Raw genomic sequence first — 23713 nt, 5'->3', positions numbered from 1 at the left:
CACCACTGAACTTAACTTGTTTATTTCTTTGCCCAGGCCTGTGGTTATGGGTTTTTCTCAGCAGTGTGGGCAGCGCATGCAAAGTTATTGATTATTTCTCCTCTTCCTCTGGACGCAGGGCCACTACCTGGCTTGCATGACCGCCATCCTGAAACAAATGGAAGACGCACATTACGCACAATACATCAACACCTTCAAAACCAGACAGGACGTTATCGTAAGTCTCCTGCTTTCTCCGCAGCGCCCATTCATCATCACAGATGTAGAAAACAAAACAAAAAAAAGCCCTACACTGTATTATTGTTATTTTCTTGTTTTCCAGGATGATTATATTGTTTTCTTTTTTAAATATTTCTCAAATGATGTTTAACAGAGCAAGGAATTTTTCACAGTATTTCCTATAATGTTTTGTCTTCTGGAGAAAGTCTTATTTGTTTTATTTCGGCTGGAATAAAAGCAGTTTAAAAAAAAAAAATCTTTTTAAGATCAATATTATTAGCCCCCTTAAGTAGTATTTGTTTTCGATTGTCTACAGAACAAACCATCATTATACAATGACTTGCCTAATTAACCTAGTTAAGCTTATAAATGTCTCTTTAAGCTGAATACTAGTATCTTCAAAATATCTAGTCAAATTGTATGTACTGTGGGATAAATGCCTGGAGATAATACGGTCCTGTTCAGTCAACAGCAGGCCTCAGTTTATCCAATTTTAAGGTTGTCCGTCGCTTTTATTATACTAAAGCCAAGTTGCATGATATTTTTCCCTCCGTATCACCATTATGTGACAGGTGCAAAGTGACAGAAGACTCGACTTCCCATGCTTTCTGGTTGTGTCCTTTGTAATATACATTGTGGTTAAGCATATTATTATTATTTATAATTTTTTTATTGCATTATAACAATTACTTTAAGGCAAAATTCGAATAACAACTTTTATCTACATTTATAGAACAGAGCACAAATAATAGAATCAATAAAATAGTAACACAGAAAGATACACTTAAACCATCGAATAGACACACAAACACAACTAAAATAAAGAAGAAATGTGTATTCTTTACCATTTTAATTGTAGCAACTTTAAAGTTTTAGAGTAAAACCAAAATTCCTTTTGGAAAACTAAAAATAGTGGTTTTGTTTTAAGGCACTTGCATTTATGAATATAACATTTCCCCAAAATTAAAATTTTGTTCAATACAAATTGAATATTAAGATCTTTCCCTAATAAACCAAAGAAAATATTAAGAAAATTGGGAGAACAACTTGAGAGTAATCTTTAACCACTCGAATGAATCAGACCAAAAGGTTCTGCTATATAAACATTAAAAGTAAAATGCCAGTCGTTTCAATGATCAAGCATATTTGATTGATATTCTGAAGCTTATAGTAAATGTTGATGCACAACTTGCTATCTTCGGATATTCACAACACATTTCTCATCTGGACTCGAGCAGTCTTTGTCTTTAGGTATGATTGTGGGTAAAAGGCTTGTGTTCCGGCATTGGAAGTCATCTGCACCCCCTACATTTCAAATGTGGATTGCGGACATGATTTCGGTAATATAGATAGAAAGACTGAGAATTATGGGGACTTATACTATTGAACAATTTTTTAGTGTTTGGGGTTTATTTCTTGATCTGGAGGAACAAACCAGCCACTCAACCTCTTCAGAGACTTATTTTACCACTTCAATTATTTATTTTTATTTCTTTATTCTATTTTCTGTTAAACTATGTTGTCATTGTTGCTTTGCTCATTGACTCATTGTATAGGATTTGTTTGGGACAGTACCATGTGTGTCTGTGTGTGTGTGTGTGTGTCATTGCGGTTGTTGTTAAAAATTCTTATTCAATAAAATATGTTTATTTAAAAAAATATGTACTGTCAACAAAAGAAATCAGTTATTAGAGATGAATTATTAAAACTATTATGTTTACAAATGTGTTGAAAAAACTTATTTCAGTTAAACAGAAATGGAGGAAAGAAATATACAAATAATTCTGACTTGTATACAGGTGAAGTCAGAATTATTAGCCCCCCTGTTTATTTTTTCCCCCAATTTCTCTTTAACAGAGATTTTTTTCTAACACATTTCTAAACATATTAGTTTTAATAACTAATTTAATAATAATCTAATTTTATCTTTGCCATGATACAGTAAATAATATTTGACTAGATATTTTTCAAGACACTTTTATACAGCTTAAAGTGACATTTAAAGGCTTGTCTAGGTGAATTAGGTTAACCAGGCAGGTTAGGGTAATTAGGCAAGTTATTGTATAAGGATGGTTTGTTCTTTAGACTATCAAAAAATATAATGCTTAAAGGGGCTAATAATATTGACCTTAATTAAAAAAAATTAAATAAATAAATATTCTAGCCGAAATAAAACAAATAAGACTTTCTCAAGATGTAAAAATATTATATTATAGGAAATACTGTAAACGCCTTGCTCTGTTAAACATCATTTAGGAAGTATATATATATATATAAAAAAAAAAGAATTCAAAGGGGGGCAAATAAATCTGACTTCAACTGTATATAAATAAATAAATAAATAAATAAATAAATAAACATATCCCTTTAACTCGCCTAATGCCAGTTTAGCCAATTATATTTCAGCAAGCCAGGTTGCCTTCATAGGAAAGAGCCTATTTGATTCATTCAGTCATAAAAGCTCTCAAAGCATGTGACTGCGACCAAAAAATGCGGAGAATTATTAGCCTCCACTTTTTTCCCCCAATTTCTATTTAACGGAGAGGCAATTTTTTACAACACATTTCTAAACATTATAGTTTTAATAACTCATTTAAAAATATTATATGGACACAAATATAAACATATGAACATATAACTATGTACATATTTGTTTGTTTGCCTTTCCACCAGGATTTTCTAATGGAGACTTTCATCATGTTCAAAAATCTGATGGGCAACGTGTTTCCGCCAGACTGGATGATCATGAATCTCCTGCAAATGAAAGTCTTCCTGCGGGCGATAGACCAGTACTCTGAGGTGCTCAATAAGGGCTTCCTGGACTATGCCAGCTTCCACTTACAGGTCAGTTTGATGGAGACTCATAAAGGGGCTTTAAGTACAATGTTATGCTTCAGGCAAGATCGAGATTATATTGCCGGAAACACAGTCAGGTTTGTGGTTGCCCATGCCTTAAAAGCCTTTAAAAACAGTGCTTTCCAATGCTGTGTTTGAGAGAATAGAAATGGAAGCGGAAATGGTTCCATTATTGCAAACAGAGTAGAAGGAAAAAATGACTCCTATTAATCACTCCCATTAGTAGTGTGGGGTTATTAAGCGAATACTTCTATTTAGTTAGATTGCTTTATTAAAAAAGAATGACAGTAAAGATGCATTCATTTTATTAAAGTGACAGTAAATACAGTCAAAATGTTAGAAAAGGTTACTTTTTTCATTTTAATGTTGCTATAGTTGAAATTTCTATTTATTTAATAATCCTAAAAAAAGTTTTGGGTTTTTTTTTTGGGTATTTTCCTAGCTTAGTAGGTAAAGTGTTAATCAGGGGTTTGTTTATCAACAATTTTGACTACAACAGTCTAGATTGCTAAAAAAAACTCATCAATTTTTCAAAACTGAAAAATTTAGAAAAAGGTAAAAATTTAATATATTAAACATGACTATAATTTGAAATGATAGAAAAAATGACCCTCATTAAACATTCACATTAGTAGTTTGGGGTTAACAATTAAAAACAAAGAATTTGTTTAGTTTATTAGTTTGATTGCCTCTAAACTAAATGATTTCTTCTCTTTAGTTAGGATGCATACATTTAATTAAAAAAATTAAGTAAAGTTACAAAGTAAAGTAAAATGTTACAAAAGGTTCCTATTTTCAATAAATGTTGCTCGTTTTAATTGTTTTATTTATTAAATAAAAATCTTGAAAATTAGTTTTGGGATTTTAACAATAAAGATTTATTTTTCTAGCTTTACATTACATTTTGCATTTAGCTTTCCTTGCTAATGTTTATCAAGGGTTGCTACTCATTTTGACTGTTTAAAGCGTTTAAAAAAACACACACATGCACATGCGTGACATAAAATGGCATGCTCAAATGTGTTACTAATTTTCATAGATTCATATTTAAAACAAGTAAATGTTAAACATATTAAATGTGAATATATTCTGACAAGAGATGACAGAAAAATGATTTTTATTTATCACTCCCATTGGCATTTAGTAAGGATGAATTCATTTATTTAATAAAACAAACTACAGTAAAGACATTCAAAATGTTCCAAAAGGTTTCTATTTTCAATAATTGTTGCTGATTTGAACTCTCTTTTATTTAATAATCCTGAAAAGTTGTTTTGTTTTGTTTTTTGAATAAAAGATAGAAAAGATAACAAAGATTTATTTTCCTAGCTTACCAATCATTTTGACTTCAACTGTCTATAGTGTAAAAAACATAATTCTCTTATATTAAATATGACTATTTTCCAACCAGAGATTCCAGAAAAAACAAATCTTAATAATCACTTTCATTAGTAGTTTTCAGTTAATAAAAAATGAATACTTGCATTTAGTTAGGATGGATTAATTTAATAAAAAAATACAGTAAATACAGTCAAAATGTTAAAAAGGTTCCTATTTTTAATGAATGTTGCTAGTTTAAACTTTCTATTGAACATCCTGAAAAGTTGTTTTGGGAGTTTTATTTTTTGAACAAAAGATATTTATATAAGTATATTTAATAGCAGTAACCCTTACTGTAGTGTGATCAAATAAAGAATTAAAGCATATTTATTCTTCTTTGCTTAGTTTTATTTAATTCGTAATTCTCAAGATCAAACAGAATATCAAAAATGACCAACAAATAGATTGTGAGAAGTTATTAAAAATAAATAAAAGGCTCACCTTTTCTAAGTATTGTTTAAAAATTCAATGGAATTTCATTTCCCCTCTAAATATTTACTTCTCAAAACTACTAAAAGACTTTTTAATGAACCAAAATGGTGCTTTGGATAAGAAATGAATGCATGTTGCGTGTGGTTAAAAACCTCATATAATGAGCAATGTTATCTATTTTATTTGAAATAAAAGAGTTCCTTCTGAGATGAAAGAGTTCATTGTAGAAGCCGTACTATAATTTCCAGAACTCTTACTTCCATCTCAATCCTTAAAACAGCACTGCTGAATCCTTAATAAAAAAAAGCAGTCCTCACAGGCAGTATATAAAGGGAGGAAAGCACCAAGGCACATCCAGATTCAATGTTTGCACAACATCTCATGCCTGCTGAGACCTGTCTTCTTCGTTTAGATGATTGCTGAATGATCCTTCAATGGCAGTGCTATCCCACCATCTCATTTTTGGATGTCTGTAATCAAACTAACATCTTACAGAGCAGCTAAACCATTTAATACATATGTAATTAGTTTTTTTGGTCGCACTTTTACAATAAGGTGTTATTAGCTAGTGTTAATGTATTTACTAATCTGAAATGATAATGAACAATACTTGTACAGCATTTGTTAATCATAGTTCAACATTAATGTAGATGTATGTTAAGGATAAAGTATATTCACGTTGTTATCATATTGTTTCCGCAGTTTGAAAAGAGGGCGGGGCTATAAATGCTTATGTGTCAGCATTGTGGCAGATTCAAAACTCTAATTGTGGATGGCTGCTTCTCACTCAGGGCTGTTTATGCTAATGAGGAAGAGATGGTCACTAATGGGCAGGGAGATAACAGTGTGAAATTAATCATCCTTGTACTTTATTCTTTGTACTTTATCTCACGAATTACACTGCTACTTGCCACAAAACATAAAAAAATGAACACAAAATATTGTTTTAAGTTGTAATATTTTTATTATTACTTTAATTACATCTAAAGTTGGTGGAAATGAAAACAGCTGAATGGAGTATACACTAACCCGCACATTTTTCAGACGCAGGATGGCACCAAAAATGCAAAGCTTACAGAAACTAAACTGGTTAATAATGCTATCATTACACAGATACTTGCCACAAAACTTAAAAATTAGACAAAATATTGTTCTGAGCTATAATAGTTTATAAAACCATTAATTAAACACACAGATGATGGAAACGGCTGAATGGAGTATACACTAACTTGTGCATTATTCAGACATAAGATGATGCCAAAAACGCAAAAGCTGACAGAAATAAAACTGGATTTGATCTTATCTACAAATGGTCAATGTGACTTGGAGTTCCTGAATGAGCTTGTGTTATTTAGCGGTCGTAATCAAGGGATAACATAATGTTGTGACTTCCCAATTGAGAATTATTAATAACCAGGCTCAAATTAAGCTTTAGAAATGGGAAAAATCTGATATTTGGGGAAAATTATCATATGGTGTAGTACAATAGAATACTGACTTTTTTTTTAGAGAGACATTCACATGCAAGGTGTTCTGGGATGTTGCAGATTTGCAACATTGGCCCAGTGTGGTAATTAGACACTGACGACTGAATATGACATGAACAATAACTGTTTATATACAACTTTTCAAACAATGTAACAAATTGCTTTTTTGTGGCTGAACAACAACAAAAACAATATGGGATCCATATCCAATATCTCAAATCCTCATTGAGTAGGTCATGTTTCCAAGTCACTTTGTCATGTGGTACTTTAAGAAACAGTTTTTGTCTTTTGTGTCATCTGTTGAGCAAGTGGGGAATCTGTTTGTTGCTTATGGACAACCAAGTCCTGCAGTGGTACTTCTGAGTAAAAAAAAAAATCATAAAATATGTATCAGAAGTAATAAGGTAGTTAATTTTTTTAACTGTGGCAAATCTGCAACGCCTGCCTTGAGAGGGTTACTGTGAGTTAACAGGAACAAACAATAAACAACTTTATTTCCATTAGCTAATTTTAACAATAATGAATAAACATGGTAATAAATGCGTTCATTTGTTTGTTTATGTTAGTAAATACATTAACTAGCATTAACTACCTCGTAAAAAAAAAAAAACTAATTTTACAGAAAATATCTCTAAATTTATTACAGTAATTTTTTGTCATTTAAAAATATATGTGGAACTTAGTAAAATGACAAACAATCTCTCTAAATTCACAGTTTGACTTTCATTTTAGGTACAAATTACTGACATTTTTGTTTTTTATACAGGGACATTACAGTATTATTTATACAGTATTTTTTCAGTTATTTTAAATTATATTCAAAAATATACAAAAATTACAAACAATATCTGTAAATTAACAGCTTGACTGTTATTTTATGTATTATATAAATAATGACAAATTACAGCAATTTGTCTGCTTTATACAATAAAATTGCCATTTTATTTACACAGTGTTTTTTCCTGTTTTTTTTATGAAATACATTTAAAATTACGTAAAATGAAAGTAATAAATTGTAATTACTTGCTCTGTAAAAAAAAATAAAAAATCGTAAAAAATGTCAAATGACTGGCAGCTATGGCTGCCAAACAAAAAAACATAAAATTATGGTAAAATTTCTTTGTTGAACAGTGTTTCTTTGTAAAACTCTTGGCGTGTAACTTTATTGAACGGATTTTATCGTAATATTCTAGGAAAAGTCTGTAAAATAACAGTGTTTTTATGTAAACATTTTAATGAAAATATCTGTAGATTTATTTTTTTTGCACTTTATTTCAACAAAGACATTTTACCGTAATTTTATGGTTTTTGTTTGGCAGCCGTAGCTGCCAGTAATTTGACCTTTTTTTTACGATTTTTTTTTACAGTGTAATACATACAATCTTGTTTTAAAGTGTTACGGATTGTTCATCCTGCTACTGCAACCAGAAAACAAACATTGTAGTCATGAAAAAATTATATGAAACACAAATTTTTGCTTATGGTTTCATATTTTTACAGCATATTTGTTGTTTTCATGTTATGATAGAGTTTTTTTTCTTTTTAGCCTGTGTTATCTTCTGCCGGTGTGCATTGAGCATTCTCAGAAACTCTTGTTTTTGCTCATTTCACCTCTTTTTCTCTAAATTATGGCTAAAATATGGAATTCATTTCATATACTTTGTAATAAATTTAAATCCTTTCTAAACTTTACTCATTGCTTTTGCACTTTTAATGTTTGACAATGCCACTCATGTGATTTTTATTTTTTTTGCATACTTATTTTCATTTTTTTCCCCCCAGTCATTTCTGTCCACATATACAAAAACCACTTGACACACAGAGAGATAAAAATAACACAATAAAACCCACTTGAATGTTCTGTACGTGAGGTTGTTCAGTAATGATTTGACCACAGGTTTTATAATTCCAGCGCTGTGAATATCTCTGCGTGCACTAAGTGCGCAATTGCCCTGTGCATGTACAATTTTATTTATTTATTTTTTCCAGGAGAATAATGTTAGGGCATTTCTGTAAAGCACTTTCTGATGGTGTTTCAGGCTCTTTATGTAACTTGTTTTTGTGATGCTCATTTGTGATAATCGTTCGGGAAAGCGTATGGATTTTGCACCCACTGGATGCCTCCTGCTCTTTAGGCATTTGGGAAATATCATCTAGACTGCTGCAGAACAACTAAACTTTCTGTTGCTTGGTTACCGTTCATCCAACACCCTGTGCATCCGAAGCTTTTCACCCGTAAGACCTCAGTCAATTAAAAAAGGCAATTGCACTACTGTATATCAATACAAACTAATTAACTAAATAATCAAAGCGTGGCTATGCCTTACTCAAATGCGATATGTAACTCCACACACAATCATAATTTAAAAGCGTCATTCGCTATTTTAGGCTGAAGTGGGTTCTAGCTCTGTGTTGCAATAGTAGCTGAAACAATGAAACGGTACTGTAAATATAGACTTTCCACAGTAGTTTGTATTTATCCTGTTCAGTTTTTTTCCACAGACATAAACAACACTTCTCGTTGAATACAGTCAGTTAGTGTTACAAATGGAACATTTTATTATACAAATATATATATATATACACTCACCGGCCACTTTATTAGGTACACCTGTCCAACTGCTTGTTAACGCAAATTTCGAATCAATCACATGGCAGCAGCTCAATGCATTGAGGCATGTAGACATGGTCAAGACGATCTGCTGCTGTTCAAACCGAGCATCAGAATGGGGAAGAAAGGTGACTTAAGTGACTTTGTACATGGCATGGTTGATAATGCCAGACGGGCTGGTCTGATGATTTCAGAAACTGCTAATCTACTGGTATTTCAAGCACAACCATGTCTAGGGTTTACAGAGAATGGTCCAAAAAAGTGAAAATATCCAGCGAGCGGCAGTTCTGTGAGCGCAAATGCCTTGTTGATGCCAGAAGTCAGAGGAGAATGGCCAGACAAAAAAAACGAGGTTAAAAACGAGGTCGGCAGAAGAGCATATCTGAACGTGCACAACATTTCCAACCTTGAGGCAGATGGGCTACAGCAGCAGAGGGCCTCACTGGGTGCCCCTCCTGTCAGCTAAGAACAGGAAACTGAGGCTACAATTGGCACAGGCTCATCAAAATTAAACAATAGAAGATTGGAAAAATGTTGCCTGGTCTCATGAGTCTCAAGTTCTTCTGCGACATTCGGATGGTAGGGTCAGAATTTGGCATCAACAACATGAAAACATGGATCCATCCTGCTTTGTATCAACGGTTCAGGCTGGTGCTGGTGGTGGTGTAATCGTGGGGGGTATTTTTTTGGCACACTTTGGGCCCATTAGTACCAATTGAGCATCGTGTCAACACCACAGCCTACCTGAGTATTGTTGCTGACCATGTCCATCCCTTTATGACCACAGTGTATTCATTTTCTGATGGCTACTTCCAGCAGGATAACGCACCATGTCATAAAGTGTGAATCATCTCAGACTGATTTCTTGGACATGACAATGAGTTCACTGTACTAAATGACCACCACAGTCACCAGCCCTCAATCCAATTGAGCACCTTTAGGATGTGGTAGAACGAGAGATTCATATCATGGATGTGCAGATGACAAATGCTGCAGCAGCTATGTGATGCTATCATGTCAATATGGACCAAAATCTCTAGGGAATATTTCCAGTTTCTTGTTGAATCTATGCCACAAAGAATTAATGCAGTTCTGAAGGCAAAAGAGGTCCAACCCGGTACTAGTAAGGTGTACCTAATAAAGTGGCCAAGGAGTGTATGTATATTTATATAGAATGTTATCATTATTGGAATATATAATTTTATAAGTGTATGTATACAGTATAATTATTATTTTTTTGTTTAGTTTTTATGTACCATTATTAAACTATACAGTATACATTTTATTTTATTATTATTAATATATTAAAATTTTTTCTTAGGAAACTAGATGAAATATAATCATACATATGTTGTACAGACATACATATTATATTGTAGTACTTAATTAAATACCCTATGCACATCACACATATTCAGTTTTTATTTTTATTTTTTTGTTTAATTTTTTTATTATATGAAAAAAAAACATGTAATATAACGTTTATATTTGTTTTATTTTGTTACAAAAATTGTGCCTTGTAATCTCTTTTAAAAAACATTATGTGTATGCATAAATTACAGTTGAAGTCAGAATTATTAGCACCCCTTTTAATTTTGTTTTTCTTTTTAAAAAATTTCCTAAATGATGTTTAACAGAGCAAGGAAACTTTTACAGTATGTCTGATAATATTTGTTCTTCTGGTGAAAGTCTTATTGGTTTTATTTCGGCTAGAATAAAAGCAGATTTAATTTTTTTAAACACCATTTAAATGACAAAATTATTAGCCCCTTTAAGCTATATATTTTTTGACTGTCTACAGAACAAACCATCCTTATACAATAACTTGCCTTTTTACCCTAACCTGCCTAGTTAACCTAATTAACCTAGTTAAGCCTTTAAATGTCACTTTAAGCTGTATAGAAGTGTCTTGAAAAATATCTAGTCAAATATTATTTATCAAAGTCAAAGTTAAAGTCAGCTTTATTGTCAATTCAGCCACATGTACAAGACATATAGAGAATCGAAATTGCGTTACTCTCAGACCCAAGGTGCTTAACATTAATATAAAATATATATATAAAAAATAGTAGAGTTTAAGAAAAAGAAAATTTACATTATATATATTGCACATAAATGTGGTCTAAAAAATATACATATGTAATACAATTGTAAACAATACAGTGACATTGAGGGCATATAGCAAATGAGTGCAAAGTAAACCAGAGTTGTGCAGATAAAGAACAGTATAGTGCAAAAAGAACTTGTAAACATGATAATTGTAATAAAGTGACAGTGTCATATTGGGAGGTAGTATGGTGACAATATATTTATTGTCATCATGGATAGATAAAGAAATCAGTTAATAAAGATGAGTTATTAAAACTATTATGTTTAGAAATGTGTTGAAAAAATCTTCTCTCCATTAAACAGAAATTGGGGAAAAAAATAAACAGGGTCTACTAATTTAGGGGCGCTAATAATTCTGACTTCAGCTGTAAATGCTTGCTGTAATAATAATACTGCATATATGCATATTTCCAAAAAGCAAGTAAAACCATGCTTTATTTTGGTACATTGTATTCGTTCAAGAATCCAAACAGACAATGAGACCCAAGTACCGACTGTCTGACATGCAGGATATTTCTATACCCAGATGTGATCTTGGAGTGAATGCATTTTAATCTTTGCCATATTCGTATGATATTTTTATGTCCAATTTGTGCTCAGGAAATTGCACTGCACTGATGATTTCCCCTTGTCTTTCCTCAATAGCTTTGGAACAACTACTTTCACCTAATTGTTGCCTTCCTTACCCACAAGTCCCTGCAGCTGGAGTCCTTCTCGCCTGAGAAACGCGACAAGATCCTCAACAAGTGAGCGCATTGATGCCATGTCTATAATTGAGTGTTATAAGAGAGTTATTCTTGTTTCAAAACGTGCTGGTTTTAATTAAATTGCATTTCTATAAATGTAAACAGGTACGGGGACATGCGGAAAAGCATCGGCTTCAAGCTGAGAGATATGTGGTACAATCTTGGTAAAAGCTTTTTCCTGTGCCTCTTATCTGTTAGAGACAGTGACTACAATTACATGAGTGGTCGACTGTAGAGATGTCCTAAAAGACTGTCTTTGTGTTCTTTTCATAGAGAGTAAAATCACATATTGAAAGCACATTTGTCATTGTTCTGAAAGAATATTCGGTCATTTTGGGATGCCGTGTGTCTTTTCCAGGCCCACAGAAGATGAAGTTCATCCCAGCAATGGTGGGGCCGATCCTGGAAGCCACGCTTGTTCCCGAACCGGAGCTGAGGAAAGCCACCATCCCTATTTTCTTTGACATGATGCAATGCGAACATCATTTCACCACCAATCATACATTCCAGAAGGTGAGCGCTGTTTTTCTGTCAGGCTCTTTAATTAAATGCAAAGCTGATGGAAATGAAAATAGCAGTATGGAGTATATACTAACCTGTGCATTATTCAGACACAAGACTCACACTACAAACGTACCACACCAAAACCCAAGTGAACCGTGCTCTGGCCCATCTCTTCCAACCGGGTCAGGGCCGTCCAAGTGAACCGTGCCTGAGCCCGATTCAGAGCACTCACACTTTTTAAATGATCCGGGAAATGGGCCTGGGCACGGTTCGGATAGCATAGTGTGAGTACGCCCTAAATGTCTTCTTTTGTGTAAAAAAAAACAAAGGTTTGAAACATGAATGATGAGAGAATTTTAAGTCTTTAAGGGTGCTTTCACACCTGTGAATCGATTCAGTTGTTCCGAAACAGAGATTACAAATGTTACATTGTTGCTCTTTGCTCTTGGAGCAGTTCGCTTTCACACGGCAAAGTTTCTAACCGGACCAAAAGAGCTAAAACAAGTCACGTGCAAGTAAACTCTCCTTACATTGGTCAGAGTGTCAGGGTTTATTTTGCAGCGTCCCGCTCGGATGTCAGGAGAGGTGGTGGTTTGGTGGTGATTGACAGGGTGCGCGCGCGACGTGTCTGAGGAGAGACGCGGTGGGGAGGGGTGAGAAGGGTGCGCGACGATGCCTATTTGAGGACCGGGAGGGAGACACGAGATTACCGGGAGATCATCACTCGTTTGCGGGCATCCGAAGACTCGCGAAACTTCCCGCCCTACTCATAATTCTCTCTTCATATAGCCGTAAGCCTATTACATATCCATAAAACACTGTGATATAACCGCGCTCGGATCGAATCTCCTTCTCACTGCAATTGAACTGCTCCAGGGTTCGTTTCAATCGAGCCAAGACCACCTCATTCAAGCGATCTCGGAGTGATTACTTTGGCGGGGAACAGAGCGCGATTGCCCTGTTCACATATGACAAACAAACCACGCTAACTGGGCCAACGAGATACATTCTGAAACAAAAGTGTAGGTGTGAAAGCACCCTAAGACTTTAAACTATGTCAAGCTGCTGTGATCAACCCATTGTAATGTTTTTCAGTAAATAATAAATTGCTGAAAGAGCTGCAGTTTATTTTGGAATTTTACAGGGATATTTTTTTAGTTTTAAAAGTAACTAAAAAGCAAAGTAATTAGTATTCTGGTTAGTTTTTACATTAAGTCGTTAAGTAATTTTACATTAAGTAATTAACCTTTACTGGACCATCAACACCTCCAGCCTGGTCAAGAAGGCTCACCAGCGGCTATTTTTCTTAAGCCAACTTAAGAAGAACCAGCTTTCATCAGCCGTCTTGGTGAATTTCTACCGCTGCACAATAGAAAGCACCCTGACCAGTCTGCAGTCTGGTACTGCAGCGGGTGGTGAAAACTGCCCAACTCATCACAGGGACCACACTGCCAGCCATAGAGGACATCCAGAAGAGACTCTAGTTATATTTCCATCCAAAAATGCGAATAAACTCTATGCGCAACACTGGATTATCGCATAAAAGTTGTGCAAATGAAGCATCGTTTCCATCCAACGAGTCAAAGCGAAAAAAATCTTCACTTCCTGTTTAACTGGCGCCAAATATCAACAGTAAAAACTGCATTTGCTGCAGTAGGAGAAGCTGCATCAAGCTTTTCTAAATGAATGCGCCTCAGAAGACAATCCTGACAAGCGGTGAGCGCGCAGTGGCGTTTGAAGGTGTCAGACGCGGAGCACAGGCGCTCTTGATTCTGGAGGTCATTAATAATATAATAACATTAATACTGAAATGGTAAGGCATTTTAGAATGACCAAAACAACATTTCAGATGTTTTATAATGTGCTCAGCCTGACGTTTTATCCATTCACACACATTTTAAGCATCACATGATCTCTTTTAACAAAATCACATGACCTTTTTTAATGCGCATGCTGGAGTTTGCGCGGTAAAAGTGTTTCCATCGCATTTTATGCGCATCTTTTCTTATCGAATAAAAAGTTTATCCTACCCAGTTAGGCGCAAACGTTTTATTATGCGCATTTTCAAAATTTATGCACATCATGGCGTTTCCATCAACTGTTATTTTTTTATGCACATTTGCACAAAATAGGTGGATGGAAACATAGCTACTGTCTGCTCCGAGCACACAGTATTCTTAAGGATTCCTCTCACCCTGCTCACAAACTGTCTTCTCTCCTGCCTTCCAGTAGGCACTTCAGTGGTTGACAAAAACCAGCAGACAGTGAAACAGCTTTTTCCCCAGAGCTGTCTCCCTTCTGAACTCTGCCCCTCACTGACCCCCCCCCCCCCCCCCCCCCCCCCAATACACTCCCTACTCTCCTCTAACTTATACTCCTCTAAATCAGTGGTTCTCAAAGTGGGGGTCGGTACCCCCCAATGGGTCGCGGGACAATGAAGGGGGGTCGCCTGGTGATTTCCAAATATCAATTTATTTTTATTAAACCATAAGAATCACCATATTTTATCCATAACCTACTGAAAAGAAAAAAAAATAGTTGTTTATAGTTACTTTATAGTTACTATAGTAGCTCATAGTTACTAGTTCTATTGGATTGCGACCCCTGGGGTAATCATTATATTGCAGATGCAGCAGATTGATTTTATAATACCAGGTTAAAGTTTCCGGCACATTTACAGCACTTACATACATAAATAAACGAAGAATAGACTTGGGTCTATTGGTGTGTGTGCGCATTTGCATGCAAGTTTTCTGTATTTATAACCACCTCAGGGCATATTGGGGGTCGCGAGTCACAGGCATTGTTATTTTGGGGGTCACTGGCTGAAAAGTTTGGGAACCCCTGCTCTAAATCACTGCACTGTTTAACATTTGCACATTTAAAAATTGCACACTTTCATTGCACTGATTCACTTATTTGAACTGTACATACCCACTGCACATGGACATTAGTAATTATGTACACACCCACTGTACATACACATGTGTAATTATGTTTTTCTATCTGCACACTTTTGATTATTAATAGCAACCTGTACATATATTCATTTATTGTAAATCTCTGTTCATATCTAATACAACCTGTATATAAAGTTCATAGTACATCCATCTGTAAATATCACCGTAGTTTATTTATAACTGCACTTTATAACCTATCCCTGTATCCTGCACTTGCTGCTATTGGCTATTGCACTGCTGGTTTGACCTAAACTGCATTTCGTTGCCTTGTACTTGTACTTGTGTAATGGCAGTAAAGTTGAACCTAATCTAATCTAATTAGTAATGTAATAAGATTACACTTTTCCAGTAGTTGTCAGTAATTTGTAATCTATTACTTTTTAAAGTAACTTACCCAACACTGTACTCCACTGCACTCATTGTTTCTCTAGATTTAATACATGATACAAAACATGCAGTCACACATTTGCTATTTAATTAGATCCACAGATAAGTCTCAAACTAGTATATAATTACTATGATGATATCATTTTATAGGACAATTAAAGTTTTTATTAAACAGCAAGTGCAACCATAATAAAGCAATTCTAAAAAACGGCCCCTTTTGGGTCATTCGACGCAAAGAAAAAAAATTTCCTTTTTTTTTTTTTTAAATAATGACAGAAGAATGTTCCGATGACAGCTTATCATTGGGCTGTGTGGTGAGAATGACAACTGCACTGACATGTCCTCTCTGCTCTCTAAAATGTGCAAATCTGCTATTCCCATTAGGACGTGCACAACATAACGAGGTGCTACGGTTGTTGAAAAAAAGTACAATTTCAATAAATAAAGTTGTTAAAACAATCAGTCAAAAATGTGACAGTTCAGGGACGATCTGACACCCTTATATAACAATCAAACTGCTCTTTAGGGCTCTCTTTTGACAAGTTTATTTTTTTGAGAAAGCTCAACAGATGCATTAAATAAAGGTGATTCGGTAACACTTTATAATAACTACACACTATGAATCATTTATTAAGCATTAGCAAATAGTGAATTCATTATCTGTTAAGCATTAACTCTACATTAATAAACGTTAGTGATCGGTTTATAACTGCAGCTACAAATGCTCTATTCTTGACCTATATAATGTGCTTAATAACTGTATTTTCATACTCGGTTAATGATTTATTTTTCATTGCTAAATTAAATATCGCATTATTTACAAACCAGTTGTATTTAAGATTAGTTAAGGGTTTTTAGGATCATTCAGAATGAGTTAAAAAATTATTATTAAACTATTAAAATCAACATTTATATGTCTTATCATTCAGGCATTTACTAATAAATAACTAATATGTTAATAAATGCTTAATTAACTCTACTTCATGCAGTTTTGTGACCTAATCTAAAGTGAGGACTATTTATGCTTTATAAATCCCTCATAAATGACAAATAAAGGCTCAGAATCAAATGAACAATACATTTTTGCAATTTTTTCTAAAAAGTAAAATTACTGTAAAGTTTAAACATTGCTGAATAACAGGAGTGCAAAAATACGACATCCAACTGGATAAAACAACAACAGCAATATAATAATTTAACAATATAATAGGATGCAATGTTTAAACTCTACAGTGGTTTTATTTTAGTCAAGGTTGCGAAGATTCATTTTTCATTTGAAGCACAGTTTCATTTGTGTATATTTTAATGAATAGGAATGAATACTTTACTTTACTTTACTTTACTTTACTTTACTTTACTTTACTTTACTTTACTTTACTTTACTTTACTGTCCACGAGTGGAAATTCATCTTTGGCTTCACCACACAAACAGATCAACGTTCACATTACACACATCACAGAAAAAAACAGGCATCACAAATACACTCATTGTTATCACATATAGCACATTAAAAGTAATAATAAAAAAAAAAAACTCAATTTAAAAACCTTTACATAATTAGAACCAGGCACATGCACACATAGGGCTCAACCTGTGCAGTGCACATGCCCTTTTTAGTCTTGGATAGAAAGTGCCCTTTCAAAATGATCAAAAGTGCCCCCACGACGTGGCACACCCTCGGTCCCTCCCTGCAGTAGGCGCCCGACAACACCGCTCTTCAGTACGCGCGCAACAACAAACCCCCCCCCCACCCCCCCCTTCAACTCCCCCTTCAATAAATTTATCCTGCACATGCCCTTTGGACGGTCTCTGCACGGGCCTGATTAGAACCCAGTATTTAAAATTCTAATGGCACTCGGCACAAAGGACATTTGATACACATTTTTCTTTACTTGAGGTTGCCTAAAACATCTTTTTGATAGCAAGAGCTGAAACTTGATATTTAAGGGATGGGAACAATCTTCAATAATGATGTATGCTTTCAGTTTAATACTCATTGAATAAATTTCATTTGGTTGTCTTTGTGCTTTACCTACAATTCCACTGGCAATTTTTACTACTCGACACAGTTTTTTGATTTTCCTTAATTGGCAACAGTCCATACCATGCAATCATATTAAAACTCGCAACACTTTCAACCAAGTTCTTGTATACCATCTCCAGAACATTTTGACCAAATTGTTGTAACCTCCTAATGAGATATAATCTCTGCATTGCTTTTTTTAAAAATGCACTCTGCATTTGCAGCAAATGTTAATCCACTGTCAATAAGTGTTCCTAAATATTTAAAACAGCCAACTGTCTCTATTTCGTGTCCCTCAAGTACTAGAGGTTTAAACCCTCATAAATAATAATGTCATTTATTATATTTATGTCAGCATAAATAATGTCATTCTTCCTATAGAATTCAACTGAGCCTTTATTTGTCATTTACAAGAGATTTTATAAAGCATAAACAGTCCTCACTTTAGATTAGGTCACAAAACTAGATGACGTTAAGTTAATAAAGCATTTATTAACATACATAATAACCATTAATAAATGCCTGAATAATAAGACATATAAACTTTGATTTCAATAGTTTATGAATCATTTACTGACTCATTTTGAATGATCCTAAAAACAGTGTTTTTCTGTAAAACTCTTATTGTGTTACTTTATTAAATGGATTTGACTGTAATAATCTAGGAAAAGTCTGTAAAATAACAGTGTTTCTCTGTAAACATTTGAATGAAAATATCTGTAGATTTATTATTTTTTGCACTTTTTTTCAACAAAGAAATTTTACCTTAATTTTATGGTTTTTGTTTGGCAGCCGTAGCTGTCAGTCATTTGACCTTTTTTTACGATTTATTTTTATTTTTTTACAGAGCAAGTAATTACAATTTATTACTTTGATTTTACGTAATTTTAAATGTACTTAAAAAACAGGAAAAAACACTGTAAATAATACGTCAATTTTTTTGTAAAAAAACAGACAAATTGCTGTAATTTGTCATTACTTATATAGTTCATAAAATAACATTCAAGCCGTTAATTTACAGATATTGTTTGCAATTTTTACGAACTTTTGAATATAATTTAAAATAACAGAAAAAATACTGTATAAATAATACTGTAATTTCCCTGTATAAAAAACACAAATGTCAGTAATTTATCTTTAATAATAAAGTACCTAAAATGAAAGTCAAACGGTTAATTTAGAGAGATTGGTTGTCATTTTACTAAGTTTTGAATATAATGTGAAATGACAAAAAATTACTGGCAAAAATTTAAGGATATTTTCTGTAAAATTAGTTTTTTTTTTATTTACAGTCACGTGCTATGATGGCACTCTGGTTTGATTTGCTCGCCAACTGAGGCTCATTATCGTGCCTATATATGGGCGACGTTTTCTTTGTTTCCTTGTCAGTTCGTTACGTGTGCTTATGTGTGCATTTGTCTGTGCTCAGGACAGTGAGGAGTTACCCCTGGACCCATTTCTCCGCACTCACTCCTTGCATTTATTTGACCGTGTTTAATAAATATTCTTTTCACTCGCACTTGAATAATTCTGAACATTTATTTGACTGTGACACTCTTAAATACAAAGAGTTTGTAAATAATGTGATACTTAATTTACTAATGAAAAATTAATCATTAACAAAGTATGAATGTACGATTATTAAGTACATTATAAATATGTTTGTAATTCAAGAATAGAGCATTTGTAGCAGCAGTTATAAACTGCTTACTAACGTTTATTAATGTAGAGTTAATGCTTAACTGATATTGAATTCACTGTTTGCTAAAGCTTAATAATTGATTTATAGTGTGTAGTTATTATAAAGTGTTACAGGTGATTCTTAATAAATATATTTACATTTTTAATGCATTGCATCAATACATCATGTCACTTGTCAAGATCTATGTTTAAATCATCATTGAGGAATATAATATATTAATGCTAATAGGGGTTTTGGGTGGAATAAGCTGTCCGTTTTCAGTCCATGGTCTAACATTTGGATTTTTTTTTTTTTGGAATTATGTGCTTTGCAGTTTGAGAACGAGCTGATCACTAAACTGGACCAGGAGGTCGAAGGAGGCCGGGGTGATGAACAATACAAGATTTTGCTGGAGAAAACGTAGGATGCCTCTCCTTATTTTATATTGTGCTGCCTATTCATTTTGTTGTTTTTTGCTAATGTTATTTAATTTTTCTTAACTTTCACTTCACGTTTTGATTTTACATTTGAAAGTTATAGGTGATGTATGCATATTAAAAGTAGTTTATAAATATGTATTGATTAAAGCGTACCCGTGGCATGGGTTAAACCCTAAAAAGATCAAAAAAAAATATTTATTGTATCTTTAATTGTTTTGTCATAATGGGACTCCCGCAGTGGGTAGCACAAGTGCTTACAGCAAGAAGGTCTGTGTGGAGTTTGCATGTTTTCCCCAGTGATGGGTTGCAGCTGGAAGGGCATTCGCTACGTAAAACATATGCTGAATAAGTTGGCGGTTCATTTCACGGTGGTGACCCCTGATGAATAAAGGGACTAAGCTGAAAAGAAAATGATAATAACCTAAAGATCCTATGTGAAAGTTTGTTTTCGTTTTGCCGCTTTCTTGATAAAGAAAACACAGTTTTACTAGAAGTAACCCAAATTCATTTATAGCGTATAACTCTTTATATCTAGTTTAGCACTTTCAGAATTATGAGCCATCAGCCAATTGGTTGATTTAAAAAAAATAATGTTATGGCACAACATATACCATAGAAAGATATCAAATGTTAACATGATTTTTATTCCTATTTATAGAAGCGTAATTAATGTATTTAAAAATATTCCGTCAACTGCTCTTTTCGAAATTGTGTTTTGACAATTTAAATGAATAATTTAATAACCAATGACAGGCAAAGCAGATTTTCATTAAAATAGATTCATCTGAAAGGTAATTCAATTGTGTGACTTATTATTTACATGCATTTGAATATTTACATAATTAATTGCCCATATTTTAATAGGAGACATCTTAATAGCAACCCAGTCAAACTAAATGATTTAACTTGGCTAGCCAACAGTTTTCAATGAAATTCTCTGAAAGTGCATCTAACAGGGTTCATACGGTCATGGAAACCCTGGAAAAGTCATGGAATTTTGACATGACATTTTCCAGGCCTGGAAAAGTTTTGGAAAAACAGAAAAACCCACAAAGTTTTGAAAAAGTCATGGAAAACAGATATCTGTATACTTGAATATAGGTTATTTACTTTGTGAAGTTTATTTATAAACTAATTTCGAAGGGATCACAATATTATGATTGAACACGGCTGGTTCTGCATTAGCATGTATGATCCTCCAATCAGGCCATTCCTAAGCCACAATAAAAAGCCAGGGTTTTTCACTACAGCCCTCTTCGATTTGAAGACCTTTCCCTCCATAGGGTGGCACGGTGGCCCAGTGGTTAGCACTGTTGCCTCACAACAAGAACGTCACCGGTTCTAGTCCTTTAACAGGCTGGCGGTCGTTTCTCTGAGTAGTTTGCATGGTCTTCCCGTGCTCACGTGGGTTTTCCGGTTTCCTCCCACATTCCAAAAACATGCACAACAAGTGAATTGATCAATCTAAATTTAACAATACAGACAATCTCTTATCCAGCAGCATATCTCTTCATAGCATTCGTTTTGGTCATCAGCTCTTATCAAAGGGAGAGTTGTCGAGATCTACCTGTCTACCTGCTCTCTCCTGAGACAGCATGCCAAACTTGCTTATAATCAATCATCGGCTAAGTGTGAACTCTTGAATTTTCTGTCTCTGCCAATTACATATTCTCGTATTATTAGTGTGGTGTAAGCATTATCTAAATCAGTTTTACATAGATATAAATATAAATAGAAACTAAATAGATACCTGCATGTTTTATGATACACTGTAATACATTTGAACATGCATTGTTTTTCTTTTATCACAAATATGCAGACATTGCATGAAACATTAGGTCATGGAAATTTACTTGAAACTCTTGGAAAAATCATGGAAAATTTTTGGAATTTTAGTAGTTAAATATGTTTAAATCCTGATCTAATTAAAAAATATATTGCATTTATATTAATAACATAATTTATATTAACAAAATAATAATCCTGTTAGTTACAATAAAAGTATGGACCTCAAGTAACAATTCTAGGTGACCCACCCTAACCCAAGTTTTTTTTTTTTACTTCAAAATAGAACATTTAGATGGGGAAAAGATTATGAATTTTGAACAATTTTTATGAATTATTTATTCAAAGTATAGTAATGTCAGATTAAAATGGTCCAGCAACTTAGATTATTGCTGGCTGCAAACAAGAAATGTTTCTCTTAACTGAAGTGATTGGTTATTTATTTGTTATATACTGTATGTGCATTTTGTTGTTTGTGATGAGAGAATTTTGCTGAAACAAAACAAAAAACAGATGATCTTTAAGAGGTCTTGGTTTTGTTGGAGTTTTTTTTTTTGGTGACATCTTTGACCCTAATTCATTTTCACTCCAGTTCTCGTTGTCTTTACGTGTGTTTTTTCTCCAGGCTGTTGGAGCACTGTCGCCGTCATCGGTATCTGTCTCAGCCCGGCGAAGCGTTGGCTCTACTTTTGAGCAGTCTCCTGGAAAACCTGTTGGCCTACCGGACATTCACCCATGACGAGAGCCCGGAGCTTCGCATGAGCTGCACCGTCAACCTGCTGGTCAGTTTCAGCAGATTTTCTTGACCATATCCATATTACTAAATGCATTAACCAATCTCATTAGCTATGTTTTTTCCAACTATTTTTTTGCACATAAAAAACATTTGATGGAAACTGCAAGATGCGCATAAATTTTGAAAATGCGCATAAAAACATATGCGCATAACTGAGTAGGAAAAACTTTTTATTTAAATTATTTTTATACGCATTAACTATGATGGAAACACTTTACCGAACAAATTCCAGTATGTGCATTAGAAAAAGTCATGTGATTTTAAGTGGTTGTGATGATAAAAATGTGTGTGAATGGACAAACCTGCAGGCTGAGCACATTGTAAAACATCTGAAATGTTGTTTTGGTCAAAAATGCTGGTCAGGAATTATTTTGAAATAGATTCATGGCCCTCAGAATCGGATTATGTAATCCCTAAAGATCCCCACCCCTATTAAATACAAGCGGTTAAACAGGTGTACCTAATAAAGTGGCCAGTTTGTGTTTCTAGTCATGTAATCAGGCATAAAAAATATCGAGTCTCTCATAAAATCTGCTCTCTCTCACCTCCGCAGAACTTTTACAAAGAAAAGAAGAGGGAGGACATTTATATCCGGTAAGTGCGGCAGATGATTGAGAGTCCTTTGTTCTGCTGTTGGCATACGGGTCTGTACATCAGTATGTTCTGTGCTCTTTCATTAGGTATTTGTACAAGTTACGAGATCTACATCTGGTTTGTGAAAACTACACAGAGGCTGCATACACACTGCTGCTGCACGCTGAACTGCTGGAGGTTTGTGTTATTACTAATTTATGGTGTGGAGAAAGATTATGGTTATATATGTAGAGAAACAGCTGCTCGATGGCCAGTATAATGCAGATTTACTATTACATTCATCAGTTTAGCAGATGCTTTTATCCATTTTAAAAGAAACCTTTTTCTGTTTGACTTCATTTTAAGATGAGATGCAATGCTACAATTTCCACTTCATTGCTTATAGTTTTTTTATCTTTCAGAAATCATTCTGATAGGATTTACTTTACAAGAAATAAAAATGATAGGTTGCATGATATAAAGAAATAGAAATAATTTAAATGTTTACTTTTTTGTTTGACAGTATTTTACAATATATATATATATATATATATATATATATATATATATATATATATATATATATATATATATATATATATATTTTTTTTTTTTTTGGTTTGTTTAATACGAATCATAATTAAATCATAATTATTGATTTATATATTGTATTTGTCAGGGTTGCATGTAAAACTAAAGTATGCTAGAGAAATAAAAAAAATA

General features: G+C 33.6%; 1 protein-coding gene across 2 annotated transcripts in view; it reads left to right on the top strand.

The window, feature by feature from the left end:
- The window catches only part of dock5 (dedicator of cytokinesis 5), a 175208-nt gene that overhangs the window by 98741 nt on the left and 52754 nt on the right, over positions 1-23713 (top strand). For both annotated transcript variants that reach the window (XR_012383806.1, NM_001110012.1), the window contains 9 exon segments: positions 119-217; positions 2893-3063; positions 11740-11840; positions 11946-12004; positions 12199-12353; positions 19731-19816; positions 22247-22403; positions 22971-23011; positions 23098-23188. Coding sequence is in view for 1 of the 2 variants with exons in the window: in NM_001110012.1 (NP_001103482.1) it covers positions 119-217; positions 2893-3063; positions 11740-11840; positions 11946-12004; positions 12199-12353; positions 19731-19816; positions 22247-22403; positions 22971-23011; positions 23098-23188 (960 nt within the window). In the remaining variant the exon portion in view is untranslated.

This window comes from Danio rerio, chromosome 8 (assembly GCF_049306965.1).
Source record: "Danio rerio strain Tuebingen ecotype United States chromosome 8, GRCz12tu, whole genome shotgun sequence".
Classification (NCBI taxonomy): domain Eukaryota; kingdom Metazoa; phylum Chordata; class Actinopteri; order Cypriniformes; family Danionidae; genus Danio; species Danio rerio.
The sequence above is the reverse complement of the archived record's forward strand: the minus strand, read 5'-3'. Positions and strand labels throughout refer to the sequence as shown.